The 24845-nt window shown below is 38.5% G+C and overlaps 1 protein-coding gene across 13 annotated transcripts in view; it reads right to left on the bottom strand.

The window, feature by feature from the left end:
* DMD (dystrophin) overlaps positions 1–21131 on the bottom strand; it is a 1043395-nt gene extending 1022264 nt beyond the window's left edge. For 11 of the 13 annotated variants that reach the window (XM_052674157.1, XM_052674152.1, XM_052674156.1 and 8 more), the window contains exon 1: positions 20994–21131. In XM_052674157.1, the coding sequence (XP_052530117.1) occupies positions 20994–21090 (97 nt within the window). In that variant the 5' untranslated portion in view covers positions 21091–21131. The remainder of the gene's footprint in view (positions 1–20993) is intronic. The other 2 variants (XM_052674148.1, XM_052674145.1) reach the window with 1 other exon arrangement.
* Positions 21132–24845: the final 3714 nt, after the last annotated feature.

The raw sequence follows: 24845 nt of genomic DNA on the forward strand, positions 1-24845 counted from the left end.
TGATAAGGCAAGGGGGAGTGGTTTTAAACTAAAAGATGGCAGATTAAGGTTAGTTATTAGGAGGAATTTTTTTTTACTTAACTGATGGTGATGCCTTGGCACAGCTGCCCAGAGAAGCTTTGGTGCCCCATCCCTGGAGACGCTCAAGACCAGCTTGAATGGGGCAGTCCGAGCTGGTGGGGGGCAGCCCTGTCTATGGCAGGGCTTGGGGTGGGTAGGCTTGGAGGTCCCTTCCAACCTAAGTCATTCAATGGATCTATAGTCACAGAAAACAAATCTGCACTCAGAGCACAGACAGTCTGCCTCCAAAAGAATACACAGAAACAGGCTGATGCAACTGATTACAATCCTGCTGAAACTCAACAGATGCCTCAAAAGACTATGGAGAGTTGGAAGGCTGGATGGCGTATCAGTAAGTCTTTTTTCAGGATACCATTCCAAACAATGTTACTCATCAACAGCAGAAGCTTATGTCCAAAGACATTCTTGACCTTTAATGAACACAACTGTGTAACAAAAAGAACCTCAAACAAACAAACAAACAAAAAAAAACAACACAAAAACCTTAATTAGTCTTGCCCAGACTGAAGAACTTGTCAGCTTCAATATCACACAATACCTGCGCTAATAAGAGCTAAATCACTTCAGGGAACTTGATGAGCTGCTTCTGTGATAATGCGGCCCAACTCTGTGATGACTTTTATAGCTGAAATCTTGCTGAGGTGATGCCCTAATCATCAAGAACATAATTTGGACAAGTATTTTTAAAACAGAAGCATTTCCCACACAAATACTTCAAAAGATGTGCTAAGGGTTTTTCCATCTTCTTGAATACTCACAATTTTTGAGCACGTTTTGACCACCATATCAAAGCACTCTACATTACACACTGCATTATAGCGCAGCAAATATAAAGAGACTTGATAATTATTTGGACATTTGAGAGCATGATTAAAAAAAGACTGCTGAATCGGGATGCTGCACGACCTAACTGAGAATAAAGCCTCTGAGTTGTAGGGTTTGTAAAACCTTATGAGCCTAACAACCTCAGCACAAAAATTTTTCCCTAAAAAATGTATGCACTGAAGTCAAAGCTCAGGTCATACACTGAGTTTGCAAATACTCTGGAGTTTTGCTGCATCAAGACTTGACGTGAACTGTGAGCAGCAGCAAGTAAACTTTTGTCTCAAAACTCTGTTCAGGACAGCAACCAATATCAAAACAAATTATAGGAGAAGGAAAGCAAACAATAGCGCTGCTAATTCTAGTAGTCCTTAACCCACCAGAAATTAGTGAAAAAATCTGCTAGTCTTTTTCACCAAAGCATTACTAGAAGTATTAGTCAACAATATACTATACTAACGGTGATATGGGCTTGTATGTTTTCATCATTAATGGAAGTATCACCATTAGTACCTTTAGCTACCTGAAATATGTACGCCAGGACAGTTAAAAAAAAAAAAAAAAGTTTTGTATTCACAAATGGATTCTATGCCCCAATCAGACTACCAGATGCCGATTCTTTAACCTCCTACTGAAATGTGTGACATACAATAAACTGGAAAAAATACACACTCATAGCAGACCACCAACAGCGAACAAATGTATACAGGGCTTCACAAGGGATTGTCTTCTGTCGTAAAGGGAAACTATATATTTTTTTTTATATTATTATGCTACAATGAATAGTAGCAGTAAGAAATTTGAAATGCAATGTGTAGCACTGCATGGAATGAAGGGAATATACTATTTTAGGAGGTATCTTGGATTTATCTGTGTGTTCAAAAGCAGAATGAACTGAGTTCACCTACGTAGAACGTAGGAGGAGTTCTCAGAGGGAGCTCTAGGAAGAAGCGCAGACAGACACTGAAAGAGGCAGGGAAAACAAATAAGGCTGCTAAGCCAAAGCCAATGTGCTAGATCTAACTTGTCAAACAAACAATGAAGTCATCTTTTTTGGGAATGTAACCTTCATTAAGAAACAGGTAATTCAGACTTTCTGCCATCCTTCATGAGTCCTTCGCATTGACTTCTTCACAGAAAAGGTAGCTACTGAAAGGAGATCCTTCTAATTACTTCAATCGGTAATAGTTGACAGATTCCTGATGAGAAATTATTTTCAAGTAACAGCTACTAAAGAGTGCTTCAAACACCAGATCTTTAATACTGTTATAATTGGAATTGGAATTCCAGGACCAAGCTTGAGAGTAGCAGAGCAGTGTATTTACGCGCAGCTATGAGGTGGAAGGCACTACTTGATGTGTAGCTGACACACAATGAATGTAATGGAAGGAGAAGAAATGTATTCTGAAGAGATAGAGTACAGGGAAATCCACATTTGAAAAACAGAAACAAATGCTGAGAAGATCAGACTTTGAAGAGCTTGCTGAGAAACAGTGGCCTAGTGTATGGAGAAATCACAGTCCTCAACATCAGTCAGCAAGGTCACTGAATGGATGAAATCAAGCAAAATCAAGCTGGAAATTAATTGCAAGTTTTGTAGAGAAGTGTGTCAGCTGAAATACTCATGTAAGCCTTGAGCTACAGAAGGCATATGTGTTAAGAAAAGAGTGACAACCAGCGTAAAAAAATGCCAGGAGAGGTCATGTCTTCTGTATTTCCTATTGTCTTCCTGAATGTCTCTCTGAACGTCATGTTTTAGGCAGGTAGAAGTTATCAACAAATGTAACGGTCTGTATTTTACAGGTCAGACTAACCTCATGGTCCTCCCTGGTCTTAAACTGTCTGAGTCAAAAAGCAAAAAAACTGACAGAGTTCAGGAAAAGAACACAGTGCTGCTGTAAGCCTCTTCCTTGCACTTCAACTGCAAATCTGTCTGCCATCTCTGAACTCAGAAGGAAAAGGAAGAGTGTATTTCAGAAGAAAAATTCAACTCAAGGGATTCCCTGCAAATATCAGTAACTTGAAGCAAATATTCCACAATTCACTGAAATTACTGAAGATTTCCTTTACTGCTGAGTTTTGTTGAAGGGTTTTTGTTTACTTAAGAAAATGAATTAACATTAACTTTCTTCAGTGTATAGAAGCCATCATTGTAAACTAACAGAGAGTAAATGTTTATCAACATTATTTCAGCAGCAAAGAAACAGATCAGCAAATATTTAGTAGCTATCTGTTCTGGCTTCTCCACCACCACATCATCTTTTCTGACTCCATAATTTGGGGAAAAGTATCACAGTGTTTTTCTTCACAGATTATAAGCATTTATCCTGGCTTTGCAGAAGACAGCCACAGCTCAGACAAATCTCATCTTACATCCTAGAAGAAATGCACTTATCATTAGTATCACAGAACATGGCATACAATATGAATGAAACTCAGTTTACAGACAGACAGATCTGGAATGTGTGACCTTTGAGTAAGATCCAGTTCACATTTCAGACAGAAGCCATGTTCTGCAGCTCAAACCAAGCTCCTGTTTCCAGAAACTTCAAAGACTCTTACCTATTTTCAGCATTAAAGCTATAGACTTTTTCTATAAAAATAATACAAAAGAATGACTACTTATGCTATAAAGACAACACAAGGTTCTCAGCACATTTAGATTCAACAAATATCACACTGGCCTGTTTTTAGCTATGTATAGCTAGAAAAATCAAATTTCATCTGCCACTCTGTCAGGCTGCATTCTGAAGTCAGTTTATCACTGCACGGAATACCAAGGTATTTATTTTCCCTGGCTAGGTTAATCTTCTGTTCCATAATTATCATGACTGCCAGAAACATGTTCAATGCTGTTCCTGCTTCTGCAAATGCCAATTTGGGGAGAAGCTGAACTTAAAAAGAAATCACTTTTGTTTTCAACTCAGAGGCAATATCAGAAATTGAGAAATATTCTGCGTACAAAGTTGTATTCCTTGGAATGGTTGAGGTTAGAAAGGAGCTCTGGGGATCATTTGGTCCAAGCAGGGGCACAGTAAGCACACAGTCTCCTTTTTTGTTACCCATATACCTACTTATTCCCAGACCTGTGATAGAAGATGATTTTTTAGCCTCAAACTAAATTAATGCCACATTTTGAGTGTTACATTTGAAGTATTACAAACAGTGAACAGATACAGACTCCTATAAATGTAGTAGATAGGCAATAACTGTGTGAATGATGAATTTTCTATATTTTTTATATATTTCTCCCATCATCTGAAAAATTCTCAGGATGCCATACATTCTAGGAGTCAGAAAACAGGACTGAAAACCTGTGAATCTCACTATGCAACACAGATAAGTAGCTTCCATTTCCAGATTTGGCTCATTTGGACCTGGCACAGCTCTGTTCATTGCACATACCAGTTGTGCCCTAAAGCTGTTGGAAACACAGAGAGCCAGGGATCTTTCCTGGTAGATGCACTGTCATTCTTTCTACAGATTATCATCACTATTAACAACTGCTCTCTTGCTGCTTCAAGAGAAGACAAATACACTTCCGTCCCTGCTTTCTGTGACAAATGCATGAAACCACAGGCTTAGAAATATGCAAACCAAGAGTTCTTTCCTTGGGATATCAAAAAACTTTCATATTTTTTCTTCCTGAATTCCTCTGAAATGAACCTGCATGTTAATTGGACAAAGAGAAAACAGGAAAGGGAGATAAGTATGGACTCTTCTGTATATTTGTTAATGTTAGATCGAGATGAAAACCTTGAATCACTTCTTGTCAAAAGCCAGAATATGACATGAACAGTTCTAACAAAAGACTGAACTGAAAGTTTTTATTTTGGGGACTGAGTGTACCCTTTAATCGCGAGCATGCAAAATCTACAGCAAAGCTAGATCCAGAACTCCTTAGTTCTTGACTGGCTTTAGTTTCAAGAAATATGGCATCTCTCACTGCAGTACATCAGAAGAGACTAATAATACAAACTTCAGCTAACTTTAGCAACGAGCTACATTTTACAATCTTAATGGAACTAAATTTCATGTGAAATTTAGTACTACTCTAGCTACTTTGCATTCACTTAGCAAAGGATATAACGTAGGCAAAAGAATTTTTAGATCTTACTCCTCTCCCTGCTTAGCACAGTATTCTAGATGAAAACAAGAAAATACAAATGCAGAAAGGAGTTCTCATCCTCTGACTGTGATGAGTTTCTTCTATAAGCACTGGCTCACTAAACATCCCTCCCTGTGCTATTTCCATTTCTGGAACAGAGATAATAAGGTACCAAACAATGCAGAATTTGTAGAGCTCAAAATGCACTCAAGTTTGCAAATCACCTGAGTCCTGCAAGGAGAAGATCCTACTGTGATCTATGAAATATATTTATCTCATTAGATGAGAGCATACGTGTGCATATGCATTTATTAGTTCATATCAGTGTTTTCTTATTTCAGTTTTCCAAGCTTCTGAAAAGAAAAAAGAAAAAAAAAAAAGTTTTTGCTTTTGTTTTTTTACTCTCTTACAAGACTAGACAAGCTTTCTAGAACTTGAGTGAATTAAATAAATCTGGGGCCACAGATCCATATTGCTATGAGGGGATCAAGACGGGCATAATCAGTTCACTTACAGAGTTCTACAGTTACTCCAATGGAAAAGCAAAATGTGCTCAAAGACCATCTCAGGTGAAGCAGATAAAGTCACCTTTGGCTTCTGCTGCAGGAGTGGCTATATGCCAAACTGAAACACAAATCTTCAGAGCTGCAAGCATCATTAGCATAAGTAACAGCAGATTAACCTAAGAAATTACACCACAATGACCCACGAATTCCCCAGCTGTACTAATAACATCTAGACAGAAAAGGCAGAAAAGGTATCCTCCAAATGTAGTAAAAAAGCTCAGGGCCCTAGGGAAACCAAATACCAAGATGCCTTCTTCCTCTTTTGAAAGGCTTCTTTTGTAACTTGAAAGTACACAATCAAATAACTAATTTACTGCATGCATGAGAATGTGCATGCAAGCTCAAAATAAAGTTACATGTTAGTAAAGGAGCAAATAATATGTTAAAATAGAGCAATCTTAGCTGTCGAGAGCCCTCCTGCAGGGGTAATTCCAGCCAAGACATCAGCAATTGCTGCGAGTGCTCACAAGGAAGAGGAGTATGATTCAGGATATAAAAGAAAAGACAACTGAAATACATCCAAGAGCTAAGAAATGACTCATTTTCAACAATGATATTAATAACAGGGTGAGTAGGTAGTAGAGGCTGGTCAGTGTTACATAACAGTAAATGTTACCACAGCTGCTGAATATGGATGAGAGGTGACCAAGACTGTCCACGCAAGTAGAACACATCCACCGGTTGTTTTCCCATTTAAGTATATCTGACAGAAGAGTCAATGTGATGCACATAGTTCAAAGTAGCAGCAACATACCTGTCCTGTTTGTTTTGCATAGCTTGAATTTAACCTTACACAATTCCAGGCAGGGTGACAGCAGCATGAAAAACAGGTAGACGTGATACATAAAATAGATGTCACTTTAGTCGTTATTTGAGAGCTTCAGCACTTTCTTTTACATCTCTGGAAAATGATACGTGTTAAGTTTAACACAAGGATTAACAGGCACCTTCAATCTTCAATATTACCTCCAGACAAGAGAAGACAGCTCTGAAAGCAAACGAAAAGGGAGTCCGAGTGCAAAGAAAATGTAGCTGATACTAAGATGTAGAATAAGATGCGAAAGAAACAACATGAAAGACTAGAACAGGGAAATACATTTTTTACTGTAAAAAGCATTGACTAATAAAATGAAATTTAAAAAAATACTTACACCAAAATATATTTAAAAATATTTTTAGAAGTTTTATAAAGGCCACTGGAATTGAAAGTAACTGTTAGACAAGCCATAAAAAGAACATGTTTGGTGGCTGATATAATACATGTTACTTGCTGCAATACTGACAGCCAGAAGAAAGAAGCCAGCTACACAGGAGATGGCAAAAGGATGAAAAAATGCCAGTTAAATGATGAATAAACTGATTTTGTTTGATCAAACCACAACCTATGCACACTTCCTGAAATTTTGACTCCTTTTTTACCTCACATCTAATGGCAAGGAGTTTTAAAGAGCATAAGAAGAGTCCTCCTCCTTTGATATTCTCACTGCTTTTCAGTTTCCCCAATACATTCTTGTTCCATTTTCAGAAAACTGATAAAGGCCAGAAACATACTCATGCTGTAATACTCATTATATTATTATTTCAGAGGGAACAATTCTAGGCATTCAATCACCAATTTCCACAGAAGCTTTGAGACAGAAACACAAAGTGAGCTTACTGCTTTTACCACTACAGAGGTTACAGTCTGGCATTAACACTGGGATGGACTGAGGAGTCCTTCCTCTCTAAATCCTAAGATGTTTTTAATGCTCCCAAACAAATTGGAACAGCGAGCACTCTATCTCATGTTGTTCAGGCACTAAGAATTACAGCTGCTTTATATGTTGTCCATAATGTTTTCAGGAGTTCTATGCATTTATTTTAGTGTGATGCAGCATCTCCCTATCTGGGAAGTTTCCTGTCAATATTGCTCTACACTTCACCACCCCAAACATACAAATGCAGCATTTTCCAACATCACAGAATCAGAATTCTGCTGATCGTTCTGCTGGAGGACATGTAGTGCTCATTCAGAAACACAGAATAAAATACTTGAGTAGGGAAAAAGGAAACAATTAATTCTCTTCATTACTTTACTCAAGATTTTTCTCTCTTCCCCTATCCACATTCCTGAGGGGAAAAGGCTCAACAACACTCATCCTGTTTGTTTGCCAAGGTTAGCAGCATTTACTTTAATATTAAACTTCAGTCCTGATCTTAAATGGCCACAAATAGGATTACAAGAAAGCAAGTCTTTGAGGGACTGAATCTTCATTTTCTTGCTCTGAGCTGAACACATGCACCATGACAGCACCATGCTGAGAACCATTTGAAATGCACAGAGACAGCCGTTTTCTAACTATAGACAAATATGAACCCCTCTGATGTGCTCTTCAGGCCAAATTTCCAAATGCATCTTTTCTCATAGGGACTCCACGTTCCTCAAGCAGTGATTACAAAACCAACTAAAAATAGTTTAATTTTAGGTGTGTCTTACCCCACAGTTACTTTTGCTGAAGGAAAAGTAACCCCTCACTGCTTCAGACATGTTCTGAATTACTTAAGTAGGTATTTAAAACTCTGCTCTCCAATCAGTAATAGTACTAATAATAAGAGTCAAAGGATGCAACCTTGCAGTCTAGTAAGCAATGCTGTATAAAAAAAATAACCAACAAACCAACCAACAAACAAAAAACCTAGACATTAGGAAACTATGCTAGCAGAAGAATGTGATTCTGCTTCATGTATAGATTAACCTTCCTTTACTGAATTTTCAAGTTCCATAATTACACACTGACTATCTCTAATGCTGCTCTTGAGCAATGGAGCTCATTACTTACTGCAAGGAATTTGACTATTCCAGAGTAGTTGTGAACAATTAGTGAGACAAATGACTTACAGGTGCTACGCATCATGCCAGAGTGCACAAAGAAACAGATCTTGTCTCAAATTGCATCTGCTGTGAAGATTAACATTTTATTCCAGTAACGGGGTGGGGTAATTTAATTTCTTCGTTTACAAGGAGAGGAAGTACTGCCAGGCTTCCATAAATAATCTTTGACAGGCCTGCAGAAGTAACAGATGAAGACATGAACCTGGCCTCCAGTAACCAGTTCACTCACTCCTCCCCAAACCTTTTTCACTGAAGGCAAGAGAGATACCCAAGAACATCTAGATTTCTATTGAGTGTCTCCACTGACATATGCTTTGACATCCAGTCCTGTTCTCTAACTTACTCGAAAGCCAGAAATAATATCCACCTCATACATTCAAGAAGTACGCTAAAATGATTACTGGACCACAGAGAAACCTAGACACCAACAAATAAAAATAAGACCTCTCTTACTTTCAACAAAGGAACTGGGACCTTTTACACTTCCAAAGATCTTTACATTTCCATTGTATTGAAAGGTCTTCCTTTCAAAAGCCTACAGTCCTAATGACTGAAACAAGGCTTCTCCCACTTTTTAGTGAAATAATGGAAAGTGAGTTCTGGCAGCGTACAGGCAGACAGAAGCCTTGTGTTGACAGATTATCAATGTCTGGAGCTGAGCGCTGAAGTGGGAAACAGAGGCTTTTAATTCCAAGTCATGCATTTGAAATCAGTAATGAATAAAATAAAATGGCCCCAAGACAACACTCCCTGAACATAACATCCTCCAACCTTTTACTTATTGCTCCAAATAAATCTCTTTTTTCCTTTTTTTTTTTAAGAGTTTAAACAAGTTGGTTTTGGTGGTGGTGGGCTTTTGTTTGTTTGTTTGTTTTTTTGAGAAAGAGAGATCATTTGCAGAAGGCTCCAGCTGTGATGTCCAACACAACTCTTGAACCCAACAAGCCTCTGAACACACCTCATTCCACCTCCATCCACTCTTCTTAAAGCTTTCATTTTACAGGAACAACTGGATTGTTTCAAACTTTGGTCATGCTAACAAAGTTGGAAAGGAACACAGCCTGCAGAAAACAATCTGTTATGTCTGTTTTCCACATCCAACAAATGACAACTTGTTCTTCCTGTCTGCTAGTAACTCAGTAAAACATGTCTTAAAACCTACTAAACCTGAAGCTACAATGTTATTTTCTCATCAGTGATAATCACAGAATGACAAAATAATGCAAATGTTTTAACTTCTTATTTTTAAAACTTCATTAGAAACAATAGATAACATCTATACAAACCAAGTGTTGTGAAATGCCATAAAACTTCATTTAAATAGCCTGTTTTTTCTTTTTTGTTTGCTTTTTTTTTTTTTTTTTGTTTAGAAAATAAACTATATTTATATATAAACTGTATTAATGTGGTTATTTCTATGGCATATTCTTTGTTTACATGTTTCACTGTCTTCTTTTAACATTTTGAAAGGGAAGCCTATCACAGCCACAGGCTGTGGCAGGTCTCTGTTTCTTTCACCACATCTCTTCCACTTGTAAGTACTGAGAAAGAAAAATGCATACTCAGATATGGTTAAAACCCAAGTTTCAGTTGTATATTATGAGTAAAACTAATGAAAAACTCAACTGTATATAATTTCTCCAGTACACAATAACATTAGCAAAGCCAAGACACTTGATGGTGCCCAAGAATTAATTATTTATGCTGTTGATCCCAGTTCAAGTGCACACTGTGTAACATAAGCTTTAAACTAGTAGCGATGCGCTCTTCGTGATGGTTTTCACCATTTTAATTCAAGTTCAGGATGAGTATCCCCTGAATAACTTACTACTTCAGACTGGGGTTTCATATTTCAACATTTTTTAAATTTATTTTTAAACCAAGTAGGAGCTGTAATCAACACTCATCCATTCTATTACTAGTTATCCCTTCAAATAACTAAGTTGAGTCATTACCTCCTGACCATTTGGAAAGCTCATTTAGAATAATCCTGTCCAAACTCACTGTGGTGGGTTGATGTCTGTCAGTGGCCCGACACTTATCCAGCTGCTCTCACTCCCTCATTAACAGGATGGAGGAAGAAAATACGATGTAAAAGCTCATGGGTCCAGGTGAAGGCGGTGAAATAATTGCCCATTACTATCAGGGACAAAACTAATTCAATTTGGTGAAAATTAAATTAATTTATTGCCAATTAAAAAATGTCAATAGTGAGAAATGACAGAAAGACTGAAATAATACCTGCTTTTCTTTTTCACAGGCTCTACATCACTCTGTAGCACCAAGCTCCTTCCCAATACCTACCAGAGGAACACAAGGGGATAGAGAGTGTGGGCTACAGTCAGCGGTCAGCTCATAACACTTTGTCACTACAGCTTCTCCACTGTCACTCTCTGCCTCTGCTCCATTTGGGAGTCCCTGCCTTGAAAAGCTGTCCGTTAGGATAAACCTGCTTCACTTTGGACACCCCATGGTCCACAGTTCCTTCCTTGTGGATTCCTACATAATCTGCAACATAGACAATTTTTTCTAGTCCTTTCCTCAGACATCAAGGAAATGACCTCCTCCTCCATGGTCTCCTCCACAGGCTGACAGGGGATCTTTGCTGTGGCACTTGCAGCACCTCCTCCCCCATCCTTCTTCACCACCTCAGTCTTGCCCGTGCAGCTTCTCACTCCTGTTTTCCACTCTTCACAAACTACTGTGCAGCATTCTGCTCTTCCGTAAATACAGTTCTGCAGAGGCATCGAGAGCTTGGCTGCTGGGCTCAACTGTGACCTGCAATGTGTCAATATGAAGCCAGCTGTATCCAACACCCAACCTGCCCCAACCCTCCTGTCTCCCTTCCCCCCAGCAGCCACTCTTGCCAAAAACCACAATACTTATACTCAACTCTATCACTTAGGAAAATGGGCATCACTACTCCCAAATCTCTCTCTGGAGTTTTTGCACTTCCTCACACAGGGGAGATCTGACATGAGCCATGCTACCACCACCTATCCATCCAGTATTCATGCTGCAAGTAGATGGAATTGCTTTTCAGTCATGTTGATAGAGATCTGTCCAGCAGCACTGATATTAGTTTCTTTCTCCTTTAAACTCACAAAAAGCTGCGACCAAATGAAATCCCACAGAACAAAATAAAATTGACAATTTCAGTACTGATTCACCTCTCTTCAACTGTTTTATTGCACTTTCTGTATTTCTACAAATCCTAGGGCAAGGTATTAAACCAGAAAATTGTAACGCAACAGAAACAAAGTATGTGGGTTACCACCTTTTAAATTATGATAACAAATATAACTTTTCTGAGAAGATTGCTCTCTTGGGTAAAATCCGTTATGTCCTCAGTTGGTAGATATCAACATGTTGCATAAAACAACAGAAAACTGGTTCTATAATATGGCATCTCTGCTTTTCCCACTTGTAATAAACTAGGTCATATTCTCCTCTTTCATATGTTTCTTTCTCTCAATTTTAGTGTTTCTGCTGAAGTACAGGCTGTGAAGGATTCCCAGTGACATACCTACTTCTCACTCAGACAGAAAGTGCAGCATCTAATATCAGTACCTCTGTGTTTCTCTGGCACCTCAGAATTGTGGATGGTATGCCTCCATGTGATACACTTATCTCTAGCATCCAGTGAAAAAATCCTGAATCTGTGCTGGTTACAAGAAGGCCACAAAACACAACCCCAGTTCTGCAAAGGGTATGTTACAGCTTCACAGCTGGCCATAATTCTGCGCCTTTCTGAGGAAGCAAATGAGATGTTCATGTCAGTTATATATAGTTCCCTGGGGCAAAGAAATCCCTTCTCACTATATACACTTTAAAAAGTGCCATATACATTGTTGTCAAAACAAAAAAACAAAATACTTTGATTAAATAAGATTAATCAGTGTCCAGTTGACTAGAGTTATGTGAGGCTATAAGAAACTATGGAAGTTGCTCTGAAAATCGTGTCTCCCATACTATTATGTTAGTCCATAGTGTCAGAGGCAGATGCTAGTGGTATGGCACTGGGGTTGATGGGTACCTTCCTACCAATATTCTTTTCCATTTTGTTGCTGTGCAAGCAGCAGAGGGGCAGTCTGATACAAGAGCATCTGACATGCTAGTGCAAATGAAGCAAAGGTGTGTCACTGAATTCCTCCATATGGAAAAAATTGCACCCATTGACAGTCATCGATGTTTGCTGTACATTTACAGAGACAAAACAATGGGTGTGAGCAAAGCGACATAGTGGGTGGTGTGTTTCAGCAGTGGTGACAACAACATGGAAGACAAGCCACACTCCAGATGGCCAAGCACAACTGTCACATCATGAAATGAAGAGCATCTTCATTAGCTCACCCACATGAATCATCGGATTATGACCAGGGAACTGTGTACAGAGCTGAATATTGGCTTTTGTGCCTCCTGGGTCCAGCAAACGCTTACAGAGGAACAGAAAGAATACTGTCTGCAAGTTTTTCAAGACTTACTGAACCAATACAAGGCTGAAGGCAACAGTTTCCTGGACCAAGATGTGATATATCTACTACATGCCAGAGTATAAACAGCAGTCCATGGAGCAGCGACATGAATTTGCCATCAAAAAAGTTGTTCAAGACACAGCCCTCAGCTAGTAAAGTGACATGTAACATCTTTTGGTATAGGAAAGAGATGATCCTTCTGAATTTCCTTGGATAAACCATTAACTCTGGCTTCTATATCACAGTGCTGACTAAGCTGAACGCTCAAACTTCCAGAATTAGGCCAGAGAAGACGACAACCTTCCTCTTGCAACATGATCATGCCAAGCCACGTAACAGTTTGAAGATCAGAGTACACTGCCAGTCGCAGCTGTACTGTCCTACAACACTAACTATATGGTCCAGATTTGGCACCTTCTGACTTCCATCTGTTCAGGTCGATTAGAAATGGCCTGTGTGGACAACATTTTCCTAGTAATGACACCATTCTATCAGATGAGAAACACTGGGTCACTGCCACTGGTAGTGAGTTTTACAAGCATGGCAAAAAAGCTCTTGTTCATTGCTGGTGAAAATGCATAGATAATGATGGTCACTATATTGAAAAACAGTATTTTGTAGCTGAGACTTTTCTCTATGAAACAGTGTTATTGTGCTCTTTGTATCTATTGTAGTTCCCATGAAAATAATGAGGAGGCATTACTTTCAGAGCAACCTATATGCTTGATGCGTCTTGGCCAACATGGCTCCTTGAGCTACTGTGTTTTTTTGATAGGGCAGCCAGACTGTTTGATTCCATAGCAAATACCAATTTAACTACAGACTCCTGCAAAATTCATTTGCTGCCAGAAGAATAATCCTAACTGATAACTCTTACGGCAACAGAATCACAGAAATCACCAAGGTTGGAAAAGACCTACAAGATCACCCAGTCCAACCATCCACCTATCACCAATAGTACTCATTAAACCACATCCCTCAACACAAAACCCAACCATTCCTTGAACACTTTCAGGGTCGGTGATTCCATCATCTCCCTGGGCAGTCCATTTCAGTGCCTAGAAAAAACATAGTTTTCCTACATATAAATCATCTTAATTATCTATCCTAACACTTCAGAAAATGTTGATGATTAAAATGAAATCCCCTCTAGGTTCATGTAGTTTAAAACACAGTGCCCCTGAGAAAAGTGGAGGATTAGGTATTATGACCTACAATCAGTTATTACTACTGAAAGCATTTTCAACTTGCTAAAAGAACTTAAAAGAAATTAAAGCACAGCTTCTCTGAAGGAAACAAAACATTTGATTTTTTGCATTCTGAGGTCAGATGTTGGTGTTGGTTTTGATTTGCACACAGTGCCAGGGTGGAAGGAACATTTTGGATTTCAGCCTTTGCATTATATCTTCAAACTAGCAGCCTGAATCCCTCCTTAGAGCTTTGTCTTGGATATGTCTGATCTTGGTTCAGGTTGAATCATAGCTGGCTGCTTACCTAATCCTTATTATTTTCACATTTTGAAACAAAAGATAACCTGGAAAAAAATATAATTAGTTACTAGAATTTACTAACATCTGTGACACGCTTTTTGTTCTCAGCTTCTGAAGACATATCTGAAAAGACAAAGATTTAATCATAGGATCAACTGTGCTGGCAATTCATTTGTTTTTGAAATGTTTTCCTAAATTCAAAATTCATTCATGAGTTAAAAATCCCTTGTCATTTCCAGTAGATTAAAACAAGACCACTAAAAACAACCAGACAGGAATTTTATTATTAACCTGAGGATCAGTACAGATATTAAAACATAAACATCCTCAAATTCTCTTAGCAAACTAAACTTTCATCTTCAGTCACCAACTGGCACTAAAAGCATTTCATTGAAGCATCCATCCAAAAATTTTCCATCCTTCACATCTGGGAAAAGTATAAATATAACATTTTCCAGGTATACGCAGATATCTAACACCTTTACTTTTCTTCTCTATCAAACCCAACTCAGTCACAATTCAAAACCTGAAATCATCACTGAAGACAAGAGATTGTGCTTTTCAATGTTTGCAGTCCTTATCTCATACAGAACCAACAGTGAATGAGAAGCATCCTGGGACTGCAGAGTAAAAAAAAACAAAAACAAAAAACTCTGGTCTCTGTTAAAATCCTCCTGTTTAAATGAATAGGGGAATATTTCTTCTTACCCTTTGAAAGATTAATGCTCGTACATAGGGAATATTTATTAAATATTATTAGTATCAAATTATAGAGAAGCTCCAATGACAAACAGCATTTTGTAGTAAGAGGAAATAAAAAAGAAAACACACATGAACAACAAATATACTGTGAGAATATGTAAACGGTTTTCTGAAAATGGATGAAGCTGAAGAATCTTTTCTCAGTATCTTTGTTTGCATTATGTGTTGCAAAAATATATGTGACACATATAACAGCAATATAAAAATAACAGGCTGCTCATGAAAAGAAATTCTATGGGAACAGCATATGGTGGTTTTATTTAGTGTGGCTTTTGAGTTTCAGGGAAACAGATCAATATAAGTGAACAGGAGTGAATGCTAAAAGAAGTTGACCCTGTAAAAGAAAATCTACATGTTCTTTATTCCAAAGCATCAGAAAGACACAGAAGGAGAAGAAAGCAGATTGAGGAAACAGTTTCAAGCTTAGTTTTAGTTAACATTTTCCTTTAACATTTTCGTATCTACCTTTTTCCCCCATCCATGACAAGTCACAGAAGGAAAGGAGGGAAGGAAACGGAGGAAAAAAAGAAAAAAAGTCTTTGTGAGCACTGGTCAAAACCAAAGGCTTCTTTGACCACTTCAGCATATTGTGCTTCTGTTTTATCAAGGAAGTCAGAGCACTGGTTGTAGCTGTGTGCAATGTCTTTCGGGATATGCAAATGAAAGAAACACCTTGTAAAGAACAGTGTGTTGCAATGTAAAACATTAAGCTGGAAACTTGGGGATACTAATGAAAACACTATATGCCTAATCTTGTTTTATTCTTGTGATTTTTCTCTTGTAAGACTAAGACCTCTCCTAAAGATAACAAAAACTATTAAAAAAAAAAATTAAAAAAAAATGCAGATAGAGTTTTAAGATTTTTGTAAACGAGCATGTCTTGCAACCTACAACACCTCGCAATTCTGATACAGATGCTCAGATCATAAAGGAAAAGCTAAAAAAAAATATATATATATATATAAAATTTTATATATATATATATATATATATAATTTTATATATATATATATATATATATATGCAAGCAGAACTGTTATTGCCTGTTTCTCCCATTTCCAGTGAAGTCCTGATATACAGTCTCCCTCCTTTGAGTTCTTCCCATTTCACAAATGCATTACTGGGTCTACCATGTCCAGAACACTTCTGTGAGGATTCCATGGTGACACCATTTTACAGCTCCAGTTCTGCAGCAAACATTTTGGAGCACAGAGTAAGAATAAGGAGATGGGCTAAACCCATCTGCTACGATATACAGCAAAGCACCAAGCTTAAGGCTTTTTCTGTTATTTCCAATTCAAATTCTATAATCTTCTGGTCTGAGTACCTAGCAATTTCACCAGAATGAAAAAAATAGGAAGACAGAATGTCAACCTTTGGAAAATCCTCAAACTTTTCTCTGGATGTCTTTACTAAGCAAGTCCAGCAACTGTTCAGACAGATTAAACTTCTCCCTGTCCTTCACTCCTTCCAACATCATGAAGGAATTTAACGTGTTACTTAGCTACTACCAACAGTCTCTGTAAATCTCAGCATTTCCTATGGAGATTAAAAATATACGATTTCGAGGATATGCAGTCTAATCCTTTATGACCTTAGTTTGAAGAGGAGAGAAAGGATTTCCTTTAGCATTTACTATCAAATACAACCCCAAAATTATTAACAATTTCAGTTCTTTTACATGAAAAAACAACTACTACTACAAAGCACACAAAAACAAACCCCTATTAGCAGACTTGAACTCCAGATCTCGAAGGAAAATATGTGCAGTGACTTAGTTTATTAATACATTCTGATTACGCATGTAACATGCAAAAAGTTGGCAGTGCAAAACCACACATCACCCCCACATATGGCATTCCTCATGTATGTTCTACAAGGTGATGACCGCCCATTCCTCCAATGATTGTCTCATGCAACAAGCGACTCACTTCCATTTCTCAACTTTCCATGTCATTTTTACTCCTGCCCCAGTGGATTTAAGAAACAACAGATTTTAGCAACTGAGACAAGAGCCTTCTCCTAGGTTAGCTTCTCACGATCCTTACCGGAAATGGTCAGACATTTCCCAATACTGTGTATTTCTAAAACAGAATTTCTTCTTTATTCAGCGGGAACAAAAACTTGAGTGGAAACAGCAGCTGAACAGCATCAGAAAGCCAAGAATAGTAGCACAACAAATGTGTCTCTGCTGTCAGAACAAACAGTCACAGCACGTGGGCTTAGTCTCAGGATGTGTTCATCCTGGGGTAGTGGCACAGAGTACTGTACAGGGGGCAGATATAGAAGTAATGGCACCTTAACGCATTTCAAAAGCTCTATTTCTGGTAAAGAACATTTATTAACAAAAACAAAACAAACAAATAAACAAACAAAAACGAAAAAAGATAAAGAGCTAGTCTCAATAAAGTACTGAAAAATTCTGACAAAAAAAAAAAAAAAAAAAAAAAAAAACACCTGTCTCTACCACAGCTGTTGTCCTGATATGTCTGTGAGGAGGTCTCTTCAGGCAGATGGGGCAGCACTACATCCTTTCAAGACTCTTCTCTCTATAAAGCAACAGACTCAAGGACAATTTGGTTTTGTCCAGAAATTCTAGCACCCTTTTAGGATCATTCTAACTCATACTTCCAACTACATACTGAACTTTCACGTTTCTCTGGCCAGTAAGGTCAACATTCAGTCCTCCTGGAGAAACAGACATTTTTCACTTCCTTCCCACACATTTTCCTCACCAACTTGAGCTGCTCCTTATCCCAAGACATTGTAAGAACAAGACATTGACTGAACTTAGAAGTATTTCACTCAACAGATGCTGGTGACAATTATCATCAACATAATTTGGTCAGACTGCTCCAGCTCTAATTCTTAATCTTTGTTCTTATCTGTCCCTTTCCTAGTACTCATCTCACACTTATCTTCTCTTTTTCTTTCTCCAGTTCATGCAACTACGCATCAACATATATCCTGATTTCTCTTCCTCTGTTGAACTAATATATGTACGTATTGGAGATAACTGTCTGTAAATCTATGCGAAAGCAGGTGTATATTTCTCAGGTTGTCACATGGTCTGGGACTGCAGATTTCTTATCCTTACCTGGGATTAATAGACTGAATCATGTGAGAGAGTGAATATAATCAGCTTCCACTCCATTCAATAAGAAACCCTTTAAATTTTTCTTAATTATGGCTAGCCAACGAGTGAACTTCCTGTACCCTTACACACCTTTTAGATCATCCTTCCGGAAATAATTTTAAAATACTGGTTCCATATCTAAATATAAAGTGAAAGATACTAGCTGTAGAAATTAATTCAATAACACAGAACAGAAAGAGGATTTATATGCAAGAGAAAATGTGCATCAGGCTTAAGTGAGACAAATACACAATAGGATATCTGCATGTATCTACAGTGGAAACATCTGCTGGCTCTTAATGCTACTTCTGTCCTCTTTTCTTCTTCTATTTCCGTTCTTTTGCTTCCCCAACCTCTCTGACTATAGATGCCTTTTTTTCCCCCTACTATTTTTCATCTTTGATTACTAGCTTGTAAAATAATGAAAAGAAAGCAAAAGGGAGAAATTGCTTCCTTTAGCCCCACCAGATATAGAATTTCATGGCTAAGGTCCAACTCAACACTTCGCATCTTTAAAACTGTTATTTTCAACAGTCATCATTATATACAGGGGCTTGCTCATTAGATGGGCCTATATTACTGTAGCTCTATTTATAATCAACAGCTAGCTCCATCTAGTGTCGTCTTAACCCATCAGAAAAAAAAAAAAAGAGAGAAAACAAAAACAAACTGTAAAATCACTTGTCGGATGACAGCTACACACAACACACAAGTACTGGCATCACAAAGAAAAGACAGTTTCAAGTAGCTTCAGCATGATAACAGCCACACAGCACTCTTTTCACAAGGAGTGACCAGAGCTCCAGAAGAACACATATAATACATGCAATATGAAACAGTCCTAATGCTACCTTGAAAGGGTGAATGGCATTTCATGCTGTTTCTGTGGGTTATTCTCTCTGTGTTGTTTTCATCATTGTCACAGACAACTTACTGTTACGATTAACAGAGCTTCCCTGAAATAAAACTGTTTTTTATGTCGGTTTTTTCCATCAAAACCACAGAACTACTTTTGGCTATAGAAACCCCACAGTAATTCTGTCCATTCATAAGTGCATCTCTCCTCCTAGCAGTTCTAAAATAATTTAAAATGCCTTCCAGAGGTGATCAAAGCAGGGAAACATTCCTACTATCCAACAGTATATCAGTTTTACCCATCTTTACCTTCAAACTTCCTCAGGGCTGGTTCACTGCTTTGTATCTAGAAACATCTATCTTTCTGAAACTGTTACAGCTTTACTCAGCAACATTTAGTGTGTAATAGCCTGATCCTCTTTTGACAAGATTACATAGTGTACAGCCAGCAAAGTCATTTAAAATGAAATCAGAAAAGTGAATATCCAGTATGACGACAGACTTAGTGGAAAAAAAAAAAAAAAAAAAAAACTTGGAAAAAGTGATATAACTGGTGAAGAACAGAGCTTATGTTATGAAAAAGGTCATCCTGTATAGCACAATAATGCAAATAATTCAACATAGTTATGTCCTGTGAGTGATCAAGAAGAGTTTGGAAGGGAAGAGAAGTCCTGCTTACACTTAAGAAAACAATACTTTTACTTCTTTTACATCCAGGGCAATCCAGCCAACAGAGCTGACATCTGTTTTAAACCTGTTCAAATCACCTGTTCAAAATTGCCAAGTGGTTTCACCCTAGTGGCGATAAAATATATTTCAATATGTACAGTATACATGTAATGATTTGCTCCCCACAGCACAGAGGGTATTGCAAGGGGGGGTGGACAGGAGGAAGCAACATACATCAGAAAGATGCACGTATCTTTCCATTTTCTCCAACTTTCTAAAAATAGTCAGTTGGAAGTTATGCTTGTGACCTATCTACTTCAAAGTACTCACAGTGATTATACAAAAACCTCCCTATAATACAGAATACAAGTTTAACAAAATGCACACCAAGATTTTCTGATGTTTCAGAAATAAGAATATTCAAATTTTCAATAATTTAGCAGCTACTGTCATTTCTCATTAACAGCCTTCAAAATCCTGATACGGATAAATTAAGAGCAGTAATCAAGCGAGAAATGATAGACCAGCTGGGTAGGCATCAAGTTGGCAAAACGTGAATACAGTTCAATAGCTCAAACAGATGCTGGAGTTGTTGAGAAAGCCTGCAGGAGATATTGATGTATTTTCTTTATATAATACCGAACAACCAAATAAATGTCAAGAGCTGAAAACTGATGGGGAATAAAACCTGTCAGCAAAACTAACTATAAAGCCAAGACCTGCAATAATGTTTTTTCATTATACCAGAACATTTGTGCATGTATCTTCATTTCCTTGGGATTCCTCAATATGCCAATACATCAATCAGAGCTTGCAAGTGAATCAGAGGGAGCCTCTGCCAGTCTTCTCTTTCACATTTGTTTCTATCTACCTGAGGCTTCCCAGACTTGGAACAGACTTTATTCTTCAGCCTCATCCTAACAAAACACTCTCGCAAGCAAGCGATTCCCCGAGCTCGGAGGCGAGCAGGAAAGAAAGGGTAACACAGGCACAAACGAAACTGCAAAATCCATTCTGCAAAAGGAATGTTGTTTTCAGAGTTTCCGGACCTCGGCAACAAATCCTCTGCCATCAGCGGCAGCTCATTCTAGCATATGCTTTGTCATGGTCAGTTTCTAATTACATTCATAATGATGCAATAGCTTTGATAATCCTACCTTCCATGCCAGCTGCTTTTCTTGTCACTCCATCACGCCAATAAGTTGGCTGCTGTAACAAATCAAGATAGTGCAAAACAGCATCTTTCCCCTGCATCTGTCATCTTCCTGAAAGCATTCTATTACTGCCGACTGCTGGGAACCAGAAAGTCTATTTGAATTCCAGCAGCTCTCCTTTCGCATGATTCAAGTTAGGTTAGGTGGGCATGCCTAACATGATTCTCTCCATCATTTATTATGCAGCTGCTACACCGTCAGCGTGGTAACCACTCTGACTTTATCTGATACGTCAGCCTTGCAAAGCTATACCTCTGAGCAAACGCACGAGCAACAGAAGCATCTTGCATTTAATGAGCATTCTCTCTGCCTAAAGAGAGTGCATCTGCGAATCTGTTTCAAATCCTGCTGCTTGCATTGTCCTCTAAGGCTGATGCAAATGTTTGAAGATTCTTTTAGTCTTGCATTTCATCTTTTCAGACAGCACGCTTCTTCAGGCACGCTTGAATTATTCACACTTCAGCTAAACGTTTGTTGATTTCTGTCCAAACAGCACCTTCCCGTTAAAACTCTCGGCTCGAAAGCTACTTCTGAATAACAGCACTGTGTATTCAGGCTCTCAACTCTGTTTCGTTTTAAACATGGCTTTTATACCCCCACCTCAGCACCCGTATTTAGCTCTTTCCATGGTAATGAATGGCTGTCTAATGAGGGAACGGCAGATTTTAAAGCAATTTATCTAGACCTACCTGTAGGTGACTTTTGCTTTTTGTTTTTGACATTTTAGCAATAAGTGGATAGCTCTGTTAGAGCATCCTGATATTCTTAAAGTGGTAAGAGCACCACCAGGAGCTGCTTGTCAGCAGCCTGTGGAGGACACTCCATAGCGACAGTTTACTTAACCGCCTCTGAGTATAACAAATTAAAGCAATAGGATTGTTCTGTTGTCTTTATTTTCTTTTGAGCCAAGGTAAAAACATGCTTGCATCAGTGATTTCGAAAGAATATTAATAGAACTTGACATATCTACATCAATCATCCACCGAGTTAAATTAGCTGCATCCCCTCCCACCACTTCTGCCCGAAATTCAGAGTCGAGGCGGTTCATCTTTAATGCATCTGCTGCTTGCTCATTATCTGAATAAACAGCCCAGACCCCACACTGGAAAGTTTGAATACCTGAGGCAGAAGAAAAAAAGGACATTTCAAAACAGGCAACAGACTAGCTAAAACCTGTCAAAGGGGTAGGGAAGGAGCAGGAGGACTGAGACTAGAGGAGAACATCTTCAGCCTTTACACAAGGACAGATGAGGAGTGAGGATGGGGAAAGGGTGCAGACCCCAGGGAGAGCTTTCTCTGGTGGCAGCAGCCAGCTCAGGGCCACTCAGCAGCTCTCATACTCCTAGCACAGAAGACTTTCAGGGTTTTGCTCAAAGCTCACTTCTTCACTCGGGTAAGCTGTGCTCAGCTCCTCTGTGGCTGCCCCCCAGTGCAACACTTCAATCCTGCCCTCCCTCCTCCACAATTTCCCAGTCTCAATTCATTCCTGAACCTCTTGGTTGTAGAAGAGAAACCTTGCAAAGGTGAGCTTAGGGGAGTTCTAAATTACAGAAAATGAAGGGAGGGAATTCAAATAAATAAATAAGAGGAAGAAGAAATGTGGTTATTCTCTACCCTCCATCTCCCTAAGTTCTGGCCTCCATGAGCAGCATTACCACTGAGTGGGACTGCAGGGCACGTCCCTCTTCCCACGTGCAGAGCTGCAGTGCCGAAGGCCAGCAGTGAGGTCCCAGCCAGAGAGCTCCAACACTGCAATGACGGCTGTGACTTCCCACTCTCGCCCATGTCTAAATGGCACAGCTGACACCTGAATGAGCTAACAGCACGGCATGGTCTATATTTGATACTGTATTTATTCCTAGCATGCTGCCAGAAAATGTCTTTTTAGAGATTTCATGTAAATAAATGAGAATTACTACATCTGTTCCTCTGTCTGTAGCAGCACATATCAACAAGCTAATTTGGCATTCAAGGCAGAGACAGGCCTATCATAGAGTTGCAAAGTGCACAACTATAAAGTGCCTATCTGAGAATACTGTCAGCTCCTTTTTGTTCACAGTTCAAGTCATTTCTGAAGTGAAACAAACCAGACAATAAATGAGGACTGACTTTGAAGTCCCCATAAATTCAAAGTACATAAAAGGATATGCTTAATATTTCACTCTTCTAGCTGCATTATGATTTCTAAACCAGAGAGGCAGCAACAAGCAATTTACATGGTATTTCAGAAAAGAGGAGTTTGAATTCATAGCTCACATAGCCCATAGTTGTGGGGAAGACCTGCAACACTCTGGAACTCATCATATGCTTGATTTCAGTGACTCCTGAGCTATGCAGGTTTATAGATGGAGATATCCAGAAAAAAACATTTCACGTATAAATAACCCAAATAATACCAGTAAAAGAATGGGAACCATCTGGTATAGGATAAACATAGTTAAACATAATCCTACCCACCAGAGAAACTGACACCTTGAAAGTGCAAAAATGGAGTAGAAAAAGACAGAGTGACATAAAATATTTCTGGAGAGATTAGCATGGCATCTGCTGGGGTTTATCACTCATTATTACTCCCCTCCAGCAGAGCATACAGTGGATGCAACTCAGTTCAGCTCCTCAGAGTATTCGCATTTAGATCAGCACTATGGGAAGTAGGTTTTTTTAGTTTAGTTTTGGTTTGTTTTTGAACTGGGAGAAAATAAACAAACTGTTCTTATTTATTTTTTTGCTTTCCTTTCAGGAGGGAACTGAAAAGCACCACGTTTGGCAACTACGACATCCACTAGCATCCACTGGCTGTATAGAAAACCAGCCCAGACACAAATGGGGAACCTGGGAGGAGAAAACAGTATCAGTCATTCTGTCCACAAATAGGGCAGATTAATAGCTAGCTGCAGTTTTTCTGCATTTGTCTGAGAAAACAACAGCCTTGGCTTCTGTTTATTGTAACTGGGTTCAGCATCTGCATAGATATAATTATAGTAAACCACCCATATGGAATCAGTTGCTTTAGAGAGAAAGCTCCATGGGTAGCACTCCCAGCCTCTACAACAACAAAAATACATTATCTTTTGTCTCATATTAAATGTCCCCAATTTGGAAAAAAAAAAAATTGAAATGAATGACAAGTGGAAAAGCACTAATCAAGTGGTATTCTGCTTTTTACCGTACTGAACTCAGTAGAAAAAGAAGTTCCAGTCTATTTGGGTGACGATGGCATGAGAAACAAAGGAAAACCATCTCCCTTCCTATTCTATCTACAGTTTATGGTGTGGCCATGTTTATTCATTGCAATTGCTTCTCTGCTACTTGAGAGACTAATTGGCTTACTCAGTGTGCTTGAGTTTGATTATGGCAGTATATGCACATTACAAAGATAGCTAAGATACAATGTAGAATCTCTTCTCAATGGCATTTCTCTTCTTTGTTTTTCTTTCCTCTTTAGAACTACTAATGACTTTAACAAGGCAAAAGTATATAATGGATCACTGGAAAAAAGCAGCAAGCAGACTGGCCTTGACCTTCAGCCCTACATGACACTCTGCATGATGCACTCTCACTGGTATGCAAAAATTAATGCTGATTTTATCAGGTAAAATTGTTCATTCTTCTGGAGGCTAATGCCTCCAAAAGAAAGCCAATTTCTCTTTCCTTTTTCTCTACCTCTCATTATTCTTAGGTACTCCTGCCCTCCTCCTGTAAATAACTAATTCAATCAATCATGCAAGAAATTACCCTAATGATACACTGGACATGTTTAGATTAATAAACCTCTCCTGTGGGAGCCCTGGAAAG

Source organism: Tympanuchus pallidicinctus, unplaced genomic scaffold, assembly GCF_026119805.1.
Source record: "Tympanuchus pallidicinctus isolate F22 unplaced genomic scaffold, pur_lepc_1.0 scaffold14, whole genome shotgun sequence".
Lineage (NCBI taxonomy): Eukaryota > Metazoa > Chordata > Aves > Galliformes > Phasianidae > Tympanuchus > Tympanuchus pallidicinctus.